At 50.5% G+C, this 16,686-nt stretch overlaps 6 protein-coding genes across 6 annotated transcripts; 1 reads left to right on the forward strand and 5 right to left on the reverse strand.

The window, feature by feature from the left end:
* Nucleotides 1-28: 28 nt before the first annotated feature.
* COCSADRAFT_113651 (uncharacterized protein) lies at nt 29-1,791 on the reverse strand. The gene is made up of 3 exons (XM_007700005.1): nt 1,246-1,791; nt 779-1,176; nt 29-728 (listed from the first exon to the last, which is right to left on the reverse strand). The coding sequence occupies exons 1-3, from the start codon at nt 1,700-1,702 to the stop codon at nt 87-89; spliced, it is 1,497 nt and encodes a 498-aa protein (XP_007698195.1). The 5' UTR covers nt 1,703-1,791; the 3' UTR covers nt 29-86.
* Nucleotides 1,792-2,761: 970 nt separating this feature from the next.
* Nucleotides 2,762-3,606, reverse strand: COCSADRAFT_354189 (uncharacterized protein). Its single transcript, XM_007700006.1, has one exon. It carries the CDS (start codon nt 3,540-3,542, stop codon nt 2,769-2,771), a length of 774 nt encoding a protein of 257 aa, XP_007698196.1. The 5' UTR covers nt 3,543-3,606; the 3' UTR covers nt 2,762-2,768.
* Nucleotides 3,607-3,633: 27 nt separating this feature from the next.
* On the reverse strand, nt 3,634-5,389 carry COCSADRAFT_138846 (uncharacterized protein). The gene is made up of 3 exons (XM_007700007.1): nt 4,761-5,389; nt 4,458-4,709; nt 3,634-4,401 (listed from the first exon to the last, which is right to left on the reverse strand). The coding sequence occupies exons 1-3, from the start codon at nt 5,343-5,345 to the stop codon at nt 3,898-3,900; spliced, it is 1,341 nt and encodes a 446-aa protein (XP_007698197.1). The 5' UTR covers nt 5,346-5,389; the 3' UTR covers nt 3,634-3,897.
* A 192-nt stretch (nt 5,390-5,581) lies between these two features.
* On the forward strand, nt 5,582-6,241 carry COCSADRAFT_169691 (uncharacterized protein; the record flags this gene model as incomplete). The annotated part of the gene is made up of 4 exons (XM_007700008.1): nt 5,582-5,589; nt 5,740-5,761; nt 5,816-6,011; nt 6,060-6,241. The coding sequence occupies 4 exons, from the start codon at nt 5,582-5,584 to the stop codon at nt 6,239-6,241; spliced, it is 408 nt and encodes a 135-aa protein (XP_007698198.1).
* A 676-nt stretch (nt 6,242-6,917) lies between these two features.
* On the reverse strand, nt 6,918-7,794 carry COCSADRAFT_302585 (uncharacterized protein). The gene is made up of 2 exons (XM_007700009.1): nt 7,544-7,794; nt 6,918-7,476 (listed from the first exon to the last, which is right to left on the reverse strand). The coding sequence occupies exons 1-2, from the start codon at nt 7,631-7,633 to the stop codon at nt 7,018-7,020; spliced, it is 549 nt and encodes a 182-aa protein (XP_007698199.1). The 5' UTR covers nt 7,634-7,794; the 3' UTR covers nt 6,918-7,017.
* A 3,172-nt stretch (nt 7,795-10,966) lies between these two features.
* On the reverse strand, nt 10,967-16,612 carry COCSADRAFT_35290 (uncharacterized protein). The gene is made up of 2 exons (XM_007699434.1): nt 16,377-16,612; nt 10,967-16,322 (listed from the first exon to the last, which is right to left on the reverse strand). Exons 1-2 carry the CDS (start codon nt 16,556-16,558, stop codon nt 11,159-11,161), a joined length of 5,346 nt encoding a protein of 1,781 aa, XP_007697624.1. The 5' UTR covers nt 16,559-16,612; the 3' UTR covers nt 10,967-11,158.
* Between the last annotated feature and the right edge of the window lie 74 nt (nt 16,613-16,686).

Consider the following 16,686-nt stretch of genomic DNA (forward strand, 5'->3'; position numbering starts at 1 on the left):
TATAGCAAATTCAGCATGTTTTGGACTTCAGTGATGTGTGTATTTTGTGTGATAAAAAGATCTTCCGTAATGGATAATTGTGCTATCTACACTATAGGGTTGTAGTATTTGAATTTGTTCTCTGGATCCCACTCACTCTTCAGTTTAGCTAACCTCTCAAGTCTAGCATTGTATCCATACACCTCGGGCTTTAACTCGTCTCCACTTGCATAGTTGACGTAGCAGTGTCGCTTCTTGCTACTGTCTGCGTCGACGCCCGTGTATAGAGCATCGCGCATCGCATGTATATAAGTCTCAGCAACCTTTGTTGTTTCCTTGTCTTCACCAGCCCACCAAATCACTGCACTCGCAAGGATGGGCAGTTCGCGCTCCTCAGGCGCCAAAGCAGTAGATTCAGGGTCAACAGCGCGTACTCCCTGCATTCCATAGTTCTCCATAAGCGTGATGGAAGTGTTGAAACGGGGATCGGCTGTGTATTCTCCGAATATCTCAAAGGCTTTGCGAACACCCTGGATGTCCCAAGCAGGCAATGAAACTCCAGCTCCTAGAACGTTTTCATTCTGTGTACAGGCTTGACTGGTGAGATTGTTTCCAGTCACTGTATATAGTTCGACATAGTTGACAGTATCGACCTTGGTAAGGATAGTGCCAAGAGCTATGAAACGTGCAGCATATGGCTCAGCCTGTGCTTGTGAGCCCTCATATGCGACAGTGTATAAGACGACAGGCTTGGGAGCAGTTAGCTACGTCATCTTCATGGTATTAGAATATAACCTACGTTGATTGGGTCCACAGCGGGAAGTCTTATAAACACTCCGGTTAGTGCTAGTTTTGCCGGACGCTCGGTTGTTGGATCCTCAAAGTCGTTGATCAAACTAAACAATGCCTCAAGTTTCTCCGACGAGAATATCAGAGTATAAACTGTCCAGTCGGATGGGATATCGTAGGTCTTTACTTCAAGGCTAGTAAGGATGCCAAAGTTGTGACCAGCACCTTGCAGTGCCCAGAATAGGTCGGCATTCTGGGTTCGAGAGGCTTCGATAACTTCGCTATTGGCGAGAACTACTCGTGCAGAAACAAGGCCATCAACAGAGTAGCCATACTGACCTTGGAGTAGGCTGTGGCCGCCCCCTAATAATGGGCCTGCTACTGAAACACAATTCGAAAGTCCAGTGACTATCAGCAGTTTACGATTAGCTTACCAAGCCACTTGACCAAAACCTTAAGACACGGGATTATACCTACCAGCGTATTTGCCCAAGGCGAAGAGAGAACGGGTTATCTCATACTGCTTTGTACCACCGCCAACTATCGCCGTCTTGCCATCCTGGCTGAGTGTCGTGGTATTGAGCTTTCTCATGTTGATTTGAATGCCATACGGCAGCTCATTCAGCGATGTAGTCCACCCATGCCCACCGGAGATAGCCAAGAACGGGACATTGAATCGATTAGCAAGGGAAATTATTGTCTGTACATCGGCTTCGGTTGCTACTTCGACGACTACATTGTAATTTGGGGAGATGCGTGGAGAAGACCCGCGAATTTGTAAATCGTCCCAGCGCGCATCCCAAGGGAACGTGATAACAGCATCCTTCGATAGTAGTGGATGCAACTCCAAGACGACTTGCTTCAAGTCATCCGAATCTGTCCATGACCCATGCACGGCGCATAACAGCCAGACGATGATGGGAATGAGAATCATGGGGGGTGGTAAGGGCTACCTGCAATCCAGGTTAAGGAACACAGGGGAGAAAGAAAGGGTAGCATGACAGGTGCAGGAGATAAGAGGACCATTCCTCAAGCTATGCCGACGACTAACCACTTTTCCGGTTAATCCTAACCGTACCACTTATTTGTCCTTGTCCTGGCTCAGCTGCATGAATCGCAGACGGTGTACAAGTTCATAGGTAGTGACCTGCATCCTTATCCCGGGGAGCTGAAGAAGGAACGCAAACTGCACGCCGACATAGCGGGGTGCCGTAACTAAAGCCATGCTTTTGTGCAAAAGCCGGGTGTGTGGCGAGCTAGTATGCAGGTCTTAGATTAATAATTCGTATTCGACAAAGCTTAGTGTTCCTCTGTAATATTCTCAAATAAGAATCTGTGCTGTGTTACGTTGCTATCCGGAATTGATTTCCACGTCGTGCACTTCGCTTGTTCTTGCTGCACGGTCCTCCTGCGATCCGTTTGCAGTACTAGTCCTAGCCATACCCTTACCCGTATCCTTACTTCACTACAGTTAATTGAAATGTAGAGTGAAGTGTGACTGGTAGTATATTCTCACTCCGCGTCTTGTGTGATATATCGCATGGCCGCATACAAATCATTCCGCAACCTCCCCTCGACCGCCACCCTTCTCCCACTTACGCACCGGGTATCCAGGAGGCTCAGAATGGAGAAGAGTATCCAAGTCTGAAAAATACGAGGTTTTAGGTGGAATAAGTGGAAAAGGGAGAAATAGAGGAGATTTAACAACCTCGATTTGCTCACACGTTTCACATGGCACAACAGGTATTCTTAAGAAGAAAAGTTAAGAAAAGTTGTAGTAGCATAAATGCTGGGATTTTGCAAGCTTTATGTACGTTCGAGATTGTCGTCAGCCTTTACTAGTCAGTTGGGCAACACTACTCCGATGCTGATATCGTAACAATACAGTCAGGCACGCTTTTAAACCTACACGAATCTATCTCATTTTCTAACTTACACGCAACAAAGTATCGAAGTGTATTCAACATATCACTGCTTCCTCAGCTCTCTTTCTCACCACATTACACACCCTCCACCATCCCCCGCAACTTCTCCAACGAATCCACAACAACCACCCTCTCCTCCCCCTCCCCCCCAAACTCAACAATCCTCTCCTTCTCCCCACTCCCCTCGGCATGCCAAACACACCTTATCCCCACTTTCCCCGCAGGCACCGCATCTCGATCCCAACTATCCCCCATCATAACCACCTCCCTCCCCTCAACTCCCAAAACCTCTATTGCCCTCTCAAACAACCCATCCACCTTCGCCATTCCAAACGCATTCGTAGTAATCAAGTGATCAAAATGCGGTTCTAGCCTTAACGCAGCAACAGTCCGTTGCTGGGCGTCTTGGGGTCCTTCAGTAACGATAGCTACATGTTTCCCTTGCTGCTTGAGCGACTTGAGTAAGGGTATTGCACCGGGTTTTAGGATTAGATGCTGCATCAATGTCTTTTCGTACATGGCGAGTATCTCTGTTGTTTGCTCTGGTGTAGGAGAAAGATTGAGAGCATTCAGTGTGCGCTTGGAGCGTTCAGCGCGGTACTCGTGGCTTGTTTTGCCGTCTGTGAATGCGGAGGATGTGGTTTCCTCGAGGACTTTGGAGTATGCTGCCTTTAGATCGGCGAATGTGACGGAGTCTTCTTGTGGTGTAGGCTGCTGGGTGCTTTGTTGTTGGATGATAAGTTGTAGTGTTATGTCGACGGTAGAGGAAGATGCTTTGCGGAACTCATGGAGAGTGTCGTCTAAGTCGAAGAACCACCAAGATGGTGATTTTGAGTTTTCGCTTCCCATTTTTGAGAAGCCGAGGATAGCAAAGCTGGTGACCGGGTGATCCTGTACGATGTGATACTTTTTAAGAGCAGTAGTGGCATAACGTGATCTTGTCGACAAGTTTGCAATCGCCGCATAGCTGCATAGGTGTGCCTTAGCGGGATACCTAGGTGACGCGATCTCGTATTCAAATTTACGTTAGATACAGGCATCTGAGTATTACGTTGAAAATTTCAACATTGTTGTCCATATACTCTTATCTATTTTCAGATACCTTATGCACTCAGTGTGGTATCATGTAATTCCCGAGTCTCGTGCAAAATACCAAAACGCCAACGCTATGCAGGAAGTGTAGTACGATTGCCTTCTCGATACCTTATTGCTCTCGCGCTAGGATCATCTTTTCACGCTCAGCCCTCCGCCTGACCTCACCCTTCTTCGTATGTCTCCTTTCATTTTCTTCCTTTCTCTTAAGAGACTTGAGCTCCTCATTTTTGATCTCACCAGCCTTCTTGACTGTCTTAGGAAGATGCCTATGCTTGTGAATGCGCTTGATCTCTGGCATGTGCTTGTATCGCTCCATGAGTGCTTCTTCATATTGAAGTTTTTGTCGTAAGGCAAATGACTTGACGCCGCGTCGTTCGGATGCCCTTGCGCGCCATAAGCGAACATTGCCGTCATCAGATCCGCTGAGGACGTAGTTGTTGTCGGGACTCCAGGCCACGGAGAAGACGCGCTGCATCCGCTTTGTATGATAAGTATCGCGAGAATGGCCTTTTTGGCGCTCCCATAATCGGATAGTCTTATCGTAGCTGCCAGTGATGAGTTCCTCACCAGTGGGAGAGAACTCAATCGACATGACTGCTGCCACATGTCCTTTCTGTTTGGTGTCAGTGAATGCTCTCTGATGAAGGTCAAATTGAGCAAAGGACCTACCAGAACTTGCAGAGCCCGCTTCATGTTACGCATGTCGAAGATGTATCCGTTGTGATCTTCCGAGGCAACAGCAAAGTTGTAAGCTTCCATTGGGTTCCAGGAAATGCAGTTTGCCGCAAAATTAAGGACAGTGCGGTGGAGAGGCGAATTTGTGCGTGCATCATATAGGATAAGTGCTCTGTCCGTCGCGCACGATGCTAGAATTGATGTTTCGACTTGATTGAACTTCACATCTGTAATTGTATCGATAGCCTTTTATGCAGTTAGTACATGGCATACATTTGGTCAAAAGACAGAACTTACCGATGGCCATACGAGGCTTGATACTGGAGCTCCAGAAGTTCTCGATGTATCGTATATGGAAATGACACTAGAACCGGCAGCAAAGGTGGGCAATGCACGATGGTGTGTGACGGATGTAAAGGCTGAATTGCCGTGCCAGGTTGCTTTGGGCGGCGACCTAGATGGCTGGGCATAAGGTTCGAACATTTGAATTTGACGATCAGAACCACAAGTTATCAGCCTCTTGTCCTGCGTCCAGCACATGCCCTTGACGAGGTTCTCGTGCGCTTGTGCCTGCCATTTCTCCTCTCTGCTTGTGAAATCCCAGACTTTGACAATGCCATCACCACTGCCACTGGCGAAATGCTCGAGGGAGTTCGGGTCCTTTGCAAAAGAGTATACACCATCGACATGGCCGGGCTCGAAACTGCCTAGAAAAGGTTGCGCAAACATGCGCTCGACTTTTGTCGCATTGAGAGCTCTTGTATATTCTCGTGCGCGTTCGAACGGGTGCTGGTTGGGATCGAGATTCCGGGTGACCTTGGAAACACTTGATCCAGGCGCCTGTGTCGAGGCCGTCGACCGGCTGAGGGCTTTGATCTTCATGGTGCTTGTCGTCGGTGTCCAGGTCGTCCAGAGTCGCCGTCGCGAAACTTTTGGCGGGTCTGCGAGATTTCTAGAGGCAAGAGTGGGGCCAGCCAACCAGCAGCGCCGCTAGCCAGGTTAGCGTGGCGGCACCGGCCAAAAGATCTAGCGAGACCGCCCACAGCGCTTTTTGGCTTTGACGACAACCTCAAACTCCACGACCAAGTATCCCATCACTAACCCGGACGACAGCCACAATGAAGTTGTGAGTGCCTCCCCGATCCTACGCACGATTTCTCCCGGCATGCATATTGGCGCACCGCGATGCTCGTCTACAGGTGTCCGGGGCGCCAATGCCTGCATCTGGGAAAATCTGCAATATGCGACAGAACAGCTGCTAACATACCATTTCTAGCCTCAAGGTCGGACGCGTTGTCGTACGTTATAATCGCTCGAACCCGCTCAATCGCACTCACTCACAGTCCGCCTAGATCATCACCCGGGGCCGCTATGCCGGAAAGAAGTGTGTGATCATTTCTCCCCTTGACAACGGCACCAAGTCGCACCCCTTCCCCCACGCCCTCGTTGCCGGTATCGAGACCTACCCATCCAAGGTCACCCGCCGCATGTCAAAGACCAAGCAGGCCAAGAAGAGCAAGGTCAAGCCTTTCGTCAAGCAGGTCAACTGTATGTGGATGTGAGGCTGGTCGGAGGAGCAGGCACTAACACTAGCAGACACTCACATCATGCCCACCCGCTACACCATTGAGCTCGAGAACCTCAAGGGCGTCATCTCTGCCGACACATTCAAGGAGGTCTCGCAACGGGAGGAGGCCAAGAAGACTGTCAAGAAGGCATTCGAGGAGCGATACCAGTCCGGAAAGAACCGATGGTTCTTCACTCCCTTACAGTTCTAAGCTTTCCCTTTTTGGTCACGGCTGGGCGCAGATGGGCATGATTTGGCACGGAAGATTGTGCATGAGCATGTCGGTGGATATCATAAGATGACAGGACCCCAAAATCCGGCCTGGCATCATGGCGTGTATATCGGCTTGATAATCAAAGCATGAAAAATCCGGCATCCGGCTCAATTCACGAACTTCATGAAATGCACATGAGTTTCCACGTTGGCCTTGTTTTTTTTGGTTGTTGGGTGTTGACGTGGTGCGTTAGGTGATGCGGATAGTTGTAGTGCCACTCCCATGTCCTCTTCGTTTTTCAACTGCCCTAGCGAACGGTTCTACGATGATGCGATGCTACGATGCTGCTGAACTAATGAGAATGTGTACTGTGACTGGCTTCCAAAGTTCAATGCAAACTGACGCTATCATATGGGGATGACAGATCAAGGCTTGAATCGCATTAAGGTAAATGTCAGAAGTACCGATCGCACCCATGTCATTTCCTCGACATCTTATTCTAGTCTCTCAAAAAGGGATATCATAGTTATTACTCAATCTACCTGCACTCAAAACGGACATATGCTCCAGTAAAATGGACGAACAAACATCTGTCTCCGCCAACGACATAAAAACCAAATCAAACGCTTTCGCTTTTCCCATGAAATAGGCCCAGCTACCACGCAAGCCCATAAAGACTTGTGTAAATCCGAGAGAAAAAAAAAGACGAAGAAGAAGATAGCCAGGAAAAGTACAAGTTCACTAGCCCTCCCCGAGTTCTGTCGCAAGAAAGCTTACTGCTTAACCTCCTCAGCCTTCTTCTTAGCCTGCTCCTTCCCCTTGTTAAGGTAAGCAAGCACAACATCACAAGCATCGCTGATCATCCTCAGCTCAAAGCTAACAGCGGCAACACCCATCTTCAAGACGCCATTGTTATAATGCGTCTTGTTGTACTCGTCCTGCCAGGCGCCGTGGACATAGTTGACAGGCGAGTAAGCATACTGCTTGAGCTTCTGTGTGTCTTCCTTGACGATGGGGAGGTGCGACTCGAGGGTCGAGAGGCCGCTGTCGCCGAGCTGGTCGGCGCGGGCGAGGTAAGGCGAGATGTAGGAGTAAGGGGTGCGCAGGTAGGGGTGCAGGGGCGCGACGACGTTGTTGTACGTGTTGCTGGCGAGGGTGAGGGCGCGCTCGCCGTAGGGATGTGTCTTGAATGTTTCGACGCTGTCATGCACGACGGGGTACGAGTTCAGGTGCTGAGGTGTGTTAGTGTGGGTGGTGGCGTGGGAAGGTGGCGCAACGGGGGAGGATAGTATGACGTACCGAGAGGACTCTGGAGGTGGGCACGTCGCCGTTGGTGAGAGGAACGCCGTTGGTTGCCATGTTGCCGTCGTCAGTTGCGTGTGGTGCCATTGGCTGGAGGAGAGAGAGAGGAGTGGTTTCCGTGTAGGATGAGGTGTGAAGGTGGGGGCTTGCTATGTTCTTGTTGAGCCGCAATGAGGGGGAACGGAATGGAGAGAGAGGGAGAGAGGAACAAATAAAGTGAAGCAAAGCCTGCAAAGGGGTTTCTCTTCGCCTTATTATAATGACCCAGCCGCTACTATGATGTGACTGAGCTTTGTTTGGCGGGACCTTGCTAAAAACGGCGTGGCTTGTGTGCGGATGTGGTGGGAGCACGAGTACGGGTGTGCAATTGCATGTGAAAGTGCCCTTATCGATAGAAGCCACCAATCCGTCAAATCACTTCTTTATCAACGTCCCCCTTCGTATCCGCTACTGTAACTTGACGCCTACGCGCATGCCAAAACAACGGCCAATGCATCCCCCCTACGCCCGTGTTCTCATGGCCCCGGTTTTTTTTTTCCTTCCCTCCATTGCTCGATGCCACTTCTTTGTGTGGGCGCGGGATCCGCATGCGCAATGTTGAGAAAAGAGGAGCAAGATAGAGAAGTGCCGATGCGTATGCGTAAGTGTTAGAGTGACGAATGCAAGCCATCTGTTACACAGGGCCCAAAGTTAAGAAACTCCGATGCAGCCTGTTGCTTGCACCGTTGGTCTTACATATCCCCTTTTTATCCCGGGGCCAATTGTACGTTCGAAGCGACATTGCACAAATTGAACATTTTCAGGAGCTGCGTGTCGCAGCGCTGCAAGTTGTGTTTGGGGCTGGATTCTTTGAGCTCTGTCTCTGTCTGTCTGGCTCTCTTGCTCGCCTTTTGACATGTGAAAGACAGGGCGAACGAAAACGCGCTGGCCAATCCCAGCCGGGCTACCCGCACGCGACGTCAGATAAAAGTCGGCCCATATGTCCCTGGCCCCACGCGTACTTGCCTGCCCTTGCTCGTGAGATTTACACCAGGTATAGCAACTCTATGCGGTTCTAAATTAGTAGAAGCAGCATTTCCTTGCCTTCCTTCATCTTCTCTTACTTTGCAACTCGCACCTTACATGATTGAAAGGTCTTTGGCTTATCACGCAGTTTTCTTCCCTTGCGCCTGCCTACCCCCTTGCCATTGTTCGCATCCGGGCGCCTGCTCCGTCATATGTTGCCACCACGGGTACTCTGGCCGTACAGCACTTAGTGCCACCACGGCGCTGTGCATCTGCCATTGCAATTTGGTGGAGAACATCGTTGAGCTGCCTTGTTTCCCGCGTCTGCGATTCAAGGGCCTATGCCCAGCCATTGGAAAGGGCAACAGGCAACATGATTGCATGTGAAAGTGGAGTCCCTCCTATTTTACATACAAGTGTAGTTTTCTTGGGGAGTAAGTAGTAGGATCTCGGCTCGTGGGTCAGAGGGGGGAATGCCGGGTCGAGGCCTAACTGCCCATTGCGAAAAGACGTGCGAATAATTGGCACCTACCTATTCCAGCCCCATGCATCTTTCAACTACTGCGACTCGGATCTGGGATTAGAGGCCAAAAGGGCCAATTGTCTTCGGCCCTTTCTCTATCTCTGTTCCCTATCTCTTGTGCTGTGCTGTGCTGTGCTGTGTTTCTATGCACTGCCTATATCACATGACTTTTGACTACCAACAAGAGAGCAAAAATCGGGATATCCACATTCAGCTGCTGCCGAGCAAGTCAGCCCAACGAACCGCGGCAAGCCAGCCTTTCCATCACCGAGATGCCTCGACAATCAGCTTTTCCCTCGCATGCAGAGCGGTATGTCGGGAAGGATCTGGCGCTACGGTCGCACCCACCCATGTCCACGCCACTTTGCCTTCTCTCTTACTCTATGCGACCGAAGAAAAAAATAGTCTGCTTTCATGCGGTCATGCAAAAGTGGGTTATTAATTCTAGGTGTATATAGCCAAGACAACAAGGCTACGTAAGCGAAGCGCGAACGAACAAACTGGGCTTCGGCATTTTGGGAACGATCGCTCAAACTCGCTCGATTTGTTGAGGACCTGGTTCGTAACGAACCAACCTGCCAAACCCGCGCGGGTCGTCCGTCCCTGGGTAATCCCAACCCAACTCCCAAACGTAAGGATACGAATCCGAAACTCGGGTACTACTATACCATTAAACGACATTCTGGTTCACAACATATGAACTACTTTCTAGACGAAAAGAAAAGAAAAAAGGAAGAAATCTAGACCACACAACGCTTCGTGCACCTAACAACAGTTTCCAAAACTCACAAGTTAACCACTACAACAATCACTCTACTATCCAAGTTCCACTCATCGTCATACCACTTCCCTCATCCCACTAGCTCCCTCCATCCCCCCTCAACCAAACCAACTCTCTGCCTCCACCTTATCTCCCATTTCCCCTAGCCCAAAAAAAGTAACAACACAGTATCGCTCGATCTCTCCTTCCCATTCCCATGCCCCAACGTTATTCACCTCGCTAATCCCGTCTCTTCCCCCCGTTTTCTCGCTGACTCGCGGAAAACGAACGCAGAGACGCCTGTCAGCCCGATACTATATCCACACAGTACATATGCAACTTTTCCTATTACCCCGCATTTTGGGGGGTTGGCCTGGAACGTCAGACTACATGCGGTGCTCGCAAGCTCGAGGAGGACGCTCCGATCACGGCTGGCTGTTTTGTTTGTGCCTTCTTTCTGATACTAGGGGCGTAGGGCGTAACGAAGTATGCGTGGGTTGATAACGTAGGCCCCCCAATTGTCTGTTTTCATTTTTGTTCGACAGGATACAGTGTATTTGAGCAAAAGGGGGGGGGGCGTATCAGCTGAAGAATACTGTACTTTACATATACATGTGCTATGAGGAATTCCTTTTGACTGCTACGCAGCGATGTGCGCAGTGAGATGTCCCCCGAATAGCCTCGATAATCACTCGATCGAGTCTTTGTTGGGTACGGGGGAAGACGTGAAAGCGGCTGGAGTGAGGTGGGTTCGTCATTGATGTGGGGGGGGGGGGGGTTTCCAACAAGTCAGCCTTATGGGTCGAGGAGGGATGTCGCGCCATTGGGGGTGCGGGGAGACGGTGTAGGTGCCGATTAGTGGTGGAAGGCTTGTGCGTGTGTAGACGAGATGCTTGGTGTACATAGGAGGAGAGCTGGGGTTGGATCGGGTGGGTTTTTTGACTGGTGGGTTAGTTCGATTGTGGATTTGATGACTTTGTTCTTAGTTAGTAGTAGGATGAAGTAAACTATACACTACTATCTCTCCTGATGCACGTTTCATTTCTGTCCAACAAGTCTTGAGATGAGCTGTCCCCAAGTAACACGCGTTCCAAATCCATCACGAGTCCAGAGTGGAGGGGGAGCATGCAATGTTGAAAGCTATTTTATTCTTCGCCATCTATGATACTGTGCAAGTGCGAAACTCACTAGATGGAACATTACACCACCATCCTTTTTTGGAATATTAAACGCCAAAAACCTATGCTAACCCTCAAATGGCACAAAAAAACACCTCATGGCAAATAACATACATACAGCAAAGATCAACACCTACAGGCCGTGACTAGTGCTTCTTACTCTTCTTCTTCTTTTCCTTCTTGGGGTCCTCCTGAACAACCTCCTCCTCGACCTCATCCACATCTTGCATTTCAACATCCTGCATTTGCACTTCCACGCCACCCTCATCCTCATCCTCATCCTCCTCCTCTTCTTCTTCATCCTCGCTTTCAGAGTCTGAATCACGCTTCTGTCGCACGTCGCCGTTGAGAACATCGTTGACCTCTGCGACTGCCTGCTTGAGTGGGTCGCGAACCCTGACAGGGGCAAGGACGTCAAAAGCACCTGTACCAACTGTGCTCAGTCTGCCGACAACAATCCTGGCACTCGGATTCTTCAGCTCGTCCCAGTCATGCTCGAGGACGGCATCCTTGAGGAAACCGACAGTGGTTTCGAAACTCATCTTCATGAACGGACTCACGTTGCCCTTCATGCCGATGCGGTTGAAAGGCGAGAAACCTCCACCCTTGGTCATGGTGTCAGCAATGAGATTGAGATGGCGCTGGTCGACGCTGATACCGTGACCAGAGAAGACGGCGTGCATTTCGCGCACAATAGTAGCACGTGCGGCTTCGACACCGTACAGATGTAGCATGGCCACAATGTCGTTGGTCATGGTGCGGTTTACGTCGATGATGTGAGCGTATTCGCGCATGGCGATGAGATTGGAACCCTCCGTGTTGATGACATTCTCCGGGACATCCTTCGATTGGGCCGAGAACTGCGCGGCCGTGATGCCAGGAATGACATGGATGGTGGAAAAGTTGGCCGCATCCTCGACGTGGTGAAGCATGAGAAGCTTCGCCGTGGAAGCTGAGAACTCAAAACTAATCTCACAGAAAGCGCCCTTGCGGTCGTCGAAAGTAAATTCAAAAATATCAGCATTCTTGGTGCAAATGCGGTCACGGCGAATGTCCGAGGCCTCGTCGGTAGGAACAATCATCTCCTCATCTTCGTCGTCTGAGTCGGCATCGGGAGTGGTGGCGCGCGATGGCTTGGGGCTGCCGCCATATGTCTCGTCGTCCTCGCTGATCTCGTCTTCTCGGTCGAGTCTGGCATTGGCAGCTTGCTCTTCCTCCTCTGGCTCTTCATAAGCTACACTGTCCTCACGCCTGCCTCGATCCTTGGCATGGGTGTTGTCATTGTCGCCTTCGCCATCATCGCTGTCTTCGTCTTCAGCACCGCCTTCTCGATCAGCCTGAAGAGTTTCTTCAGATTCCTCAACTGTTGCCTCATCACTCCTACCAGTCTTCTCGCCAATGGTAGGAATACTAGCTGAGCTTGCTGTAGAGAGCGACTTGTTTGCGGTCTTCTTCTTCAGATCGGCGCGAACCATCTTCTGCAGTCGAGGGCAGAATTTCTGCTCAATCGATTCGGCAACGTCACGGACCTTGATAGCATACTCCTTGGTGTACTCCTTTGCAGGGTAGAAATCTAAACGAATCTTGTAGGTTCTCGCCTGACTGAACTGCGTACCCGCGCCCAAAGTCTCTGTCACGGTGACCTTGTCAAGCACAGCGGAAAGCGGTAGACGCGTGATGCTCTTTGCAAACTTTTCGCAATCCTCTTTTGACAGTTCAGAGTGGGGATATAGTTGCATTGAAGGTGTGGAGATGTTCGCACTAGCCGTCATCACGATTTCTCGTAGACGAGGGATACCAAGAGTGACGTTCTTTGCAGAGTGACCAGCCAAATGGAAAGTGTTCAGCGTCATCTGTGTTGAAGGCTCACCAATCGACTGGCCAGCCACAACACCAACAGCCTCACCAGGCTCAACCAGCGATCGGAGGTATTTGAGGTCGAGCATCTGCTCAAAGGTACGCTTAAGAATCTCGCCTTCTTCATCCTTCTTCTTGTTCTTGAGCAACTTGTCGGGGTTTTTATCGCAGTACTCGCGCTTAGCCTGCAAAAATGTTTCCGAAGTACTACCGCTGTGCCGTGAGGGAGTGTAAACTGCGGTGACGGGGTCCATGGCTGCAATATCGCCCTTCTTCGCCTTCTTCGTAGCCTTCTTGTTATGCTCAGCAGCCTCAGCACTGGAGACACGAGGGTAGGCCTCTGCAGTATGAAGGGCTTGAGCCAAAGAGTAGAAGTTCTGAGCCTGGAACTTGAAGTCGTTGAGATATTTCTGTTTTGTCGTATCGAGTCCATCCTCTCCGTAGAGGAACTGAACCATGGAGCCATCTGAATCGCGGACCGAGGTGTCGTATTCAACGCGAAGGCCTTCCATACCCTTGATGATACATCGTTGCAGGTAACCAGAACGCGAAGTCTTGACAGCGGTATCAATAAGACCTTCTCGACCAGCCATCATATGGAAATAGTACTCTTGTGGTCGGACACCAGTCAAGAAACGGTTGACAATGTAACCACCAGCACGGACGCTGGTTTCAAAGGGCTTGAAGCACGGCAGCGTTTTACCACTGATCATGACGGGAACTCTTCGGCCTTCAAGAACTTGCTGGCCAAGATTGCACGAAATCTGGTTTGCGTTGACCATGCTACCCTTGGCACCAGAGCCTGTCATGGCCTGCATTTGATTCTTGGGGAACGCCTTGATGAGCTTGTCAGGAAGAACGGCCGCAGTGACTGCCGAAGAGATCTTGCTGTTTGCAGTGTTCGTGAGAAGATCGAGACCGTGTTGCTTGGTGTCATCTCGCAAAACTGCTTCAAGTCGCCGCCGTAGCTCTGGGTTGGTAGGGTCGATCTTTTCGGCGTTCAAAGTAACATACTTGGACGCTACTTCGAATCCAATCTTTTCTGCTTTTCGGAGCTCTACTAATCTTGCTTCCTCTCCTTGTCCGGTAAGGATAAGATCCTCAACACCACAAGAGAATGCACGCATGTGTAGCATCTTGGTAAGTAACCGTCCAATGATACTCAAGGCCCTTCCAGCTATGGTCTCGCCATATGCCTCATAGATGCCGTTGATCAGACCACCAGCAGCAGGTCCAATCTGGCCCTTGTCCATGATGCCAGTCAAAAGCGCGCCATCCTTGACTATAACGAACTGCTCTTCGGAGTGTGCACCCCACAGTTTGCCGTTTGTGGATGACTTGGATGAAAGTGTAAGATTCTGGTATTCTGCGGGTTTGATGTTCTTTAAGACGGTTGTGATGATCTGTTTACCCGTCCACATTGGTCGAGGCTTCAGGATAGCTGGCGCAACAGTCTCAAGCCTGCCCGAGGTCGTGTGGCCGTCCTCTGGCCGCAAACAAGAGTAGAGTAGCTGGTGGTATTGGTCTCTCGTAAAGAAGGTGTCTTTGTTGGACAGCCAAACTCCCATGGAAATATGATCTTGAATCAGACCTCGCAAGGGTTTTCCAGCGGTTGCAGACAAATACTGGTGATCAGTGTCCGCGATGGTCATGGCCTCCGCGCGAGCAAGCTCATTCTGCGGGAAATGCATATTCATCTCATCACCGTCAAAGTCGGCATTGTAGGTGTTACAATTAGCGTAGTGCATGCGAATTGTCTTCTCTCCTGGCAAGACACGTGCTCTGTGCGCCATCATAGAGGGCTTGTGCAGCGTCGGTTGTCGATTCATAATCACCACATCACCGTTATTGAGATGGCGATGTACTTTCTTGTTCTTGGCACCGTTAGAGTAGGAATTGGATGGGGCGAGTAGCTGGTTGGCCAAGGCTAATCGCTCTTCGTAATTCTTCTTCTTCAGCGAAATGATTTGTCCGAATTCGTTCTCAATGGCGTGCGCTCCAGGCCACTTGTCTGGACCATTGAGCACTGCTTCCTTGAGGTCGTAAAAGTTGTGATTGGTAACCGGCTCAGGGTAAGTGAGCTTAACCGCAAATACTGGGGGGACACCAATCTCGTTGGTTTCGATGTTCGGATCGGGTGAAATGACACTTCGTGCAGCAAAGTTGACACGCTTGCCCATCATGTTCTTCCGGAAAAGACCTTCCTTCTTCTCGAGGCCTTGTTTGATACCATCGGCGTTAGTCACCGCACCACGGCCTTGTACGGGGTTGGCATCGCGATCGATGAGGGCGTTTACAGCGCCCTGTAAGTTCACGAACTGAGTCTGCATGTCATCAAAGTTTCGTTGTCTGAAACCTAGCTCATTGGGCTTGCCCTGCATCTCCTGGCTGATCTGACGAATGCTTTCGCAAGCCTCTAGAATGCCCTTGTAGAGCTTATTCTTGGACGACTCAGCAATGGAGTCGCCCGTCTTGTCTTCAGGCCTGAACTTGTTGGGAGGGACAATGATGGCTTGGGTGAAGAACATGTCGGCGCTCACATCCACCAGGGACTTTGATCCGTATGGGCTGTAAAGCAGTCGCATCATCTCCGACTCGCTTTCGAAGAGCAGAGTCATGGCTGCCTTGACTTCGGTCGAGTTCACATACTCTTGCGCGGCTTCCAAAGTATCGTCCGTCTTCGCTTTCCGGGCCATGCGTGCCTCTGTGGCGACGAGCGAGCCATCGGTTTGTTGTATGTCCTCCATGTCGATGTCCTCATCTTCTTCGGAGGCGGGATCTAGGTCCGCCACACCCTCATCCGCATGTACATGCTGCTTCTTTGCCTTTGCGTCTCGACGGGCCAGAATATCGAGGGGATTTTGAATGCGCTTCTCCGCCTGGGCCATCTTGGTCTTGTCTTTCTGGCTAAGCGCCTTTCGGAAAATTTTGATGCCCCGGTCTTTACGGTACGTAGGACTAATGCCCTGGCAGTTGCCACAGGTCCTGCGCTTGACAAGCTCTGCGTAGAATTCCTTGACTACCTGTCGGCGTGCGTCGGAAATGGCTTCGTTCTTTTCGCGCACCGACCTAGCATCATGCTTTGAGATGCCCGCTCGCTTCATGCACTTCTTTACATAGCTGTTTCGCTGTGAGATGATGTCATCGTGGTCGTTGTCTTCATCTTCGGAATCGTCGGCGGTCCGTTTGCTTGACTTGCCCTTCTCAAGGTTGATGTGCTCGTGCATGTCATTTGCCTCTTGTACCAATCCGCATCTTATCAGGCGCAGCTTGGAGACAAACTCGTTGACCTGCACTCGAGCGAACTTGAGCTGATGGCAGTATGCGCACTTGCCTCGGAGCAGTCGCAGTAACTGGTCAATGAATGTGAGGTGGTATACAGGTACTGGGAGTTCGATGTGGCCGCAGTGGCCAGGGCAACCCAGGAAGTTTGTGAGACCGCATGTTCCGCACCTTGGAGACTGTCAGCATAGACAATGGGGTCTTAAATTGCCGGATGAAGCTCACGGATTGTCGAGGAAAGCACCGAGTGCTGCATCGTGCAGACCACCTGGCACTGGGTGAAGCAACGAATCGAATGTGGTTGGGTTGGTGATGCGCTTCACCGAGAGCGACTTGACATCTTTTGTAGTAAGAAAGCCAAACTCGATGCCATTAATGGCCGAGGAAGTTGGCTGATGGGTATTCATGGCGTCGCCTCAGTGCCCGCAGCGCCTGTATTCGAAGCAATGCGCGCGCAAAGGCGGTGGTAGTGATGTTCGCAGCAGCGCGAAACTTGCGGGGAGTTTTTTCGGGACCAGAAAAGTTCGCCCAGGGT

This window comes from Bipolaris sorokiniana, assembly GCF_000338995.1.
Source record: "Bipolaris sorokiniana ND90Pr unplaced genomic scaffold COCSAscaffold_4, whole genome shotgun sequence".
In the NCBI taxonomy this organism is placed as follows: domain Eukaryota; kingdom Fungi; phylum Ascomycota; class Dothideomycetes; order Pleosporales; family Pleosporaceae; genus Bipolaris; species Bipolaris sorokiniana.

Bases quoted from the DNA above. Each gene is read 5' to 3' on its own strand.
- COCSADRAFT_302585 (XM_007700009.1), bottom strand. From the start codon at position 7,633: ATGGCACCACACGCAACTGACGACGGCAACATGGCAACCAACGGCGTT. The intron at 7,477-7,543 runs GTACGTCATACT...AACACACCTCAG, and splicing joins CCACCTCCAGAGTCCTCTCG to CACCTGAACTCGTACCCCGT.
- COCSADRAFT_138846 (XM_007700007.1), bottom strand. From the start codon at position 5,345: ATGAAGATCAAAGCCCTCAGCCGGTCGACGGCCTCGACACAGGCGCCT. The intron at 4,710-4,760 runs GTAAGTTCTGTC...ACTGCATAAAAG, and splicing joins CAAGCCTCGTATGGCCATCG to GCTATCGATACAATTACAGA. The intron at 4,402-4,457 runs GTAGGTCCTTTG...GACACCAAACAG, and splicing joins AGCGGGCTCTGCAAGTTCTG to AAAGGACATGTGGCAGCAGT.
- COCSADRAFT_35290 (XM_007699434.1), bottom strand. From the start codon at position 16,558: ATGAATACCCATCAGCCAACTTCCTCGGCCATTAATGGCATCGAGTTT. The intron at 16,323-16,376 runs GTGAGCTTCATC...ACAGTCTCCAAG, and splicing joins GGTGCTTTCCTCGACAATCC to GTGCGGAACATGCGGTCTCA.
- COCSADRAFT_354189 (XM_007700006.1), bottom strand. From the start codon at position 3,542: ATGGGAAGCGAAAACTCAAAATCACCATCTTGGTGGTTCTTCGACTTA.
- COCSADRAFT_113651 (XM_007700005.1), bottom strand. From the start codon at position 1,702: ATGATTCTCATTCCCATCATCGTCTGGCTGTTATGCGCCGTGCATGGG. The intron at 1,177-1,245 runs GTAGGTATAATC...AACTGCTGATAG, and splicing joins CGCCTTGGGCAAATACGCTG to TCACTGGACTTTCGAATTGT. The intron at 729-778 runs GTAGGTTATATT...ACTGCTCCCAAG, and splicing joins CCGCTGTGGACCCAATCAAC to CCTGTCGTCTTATACACTGT.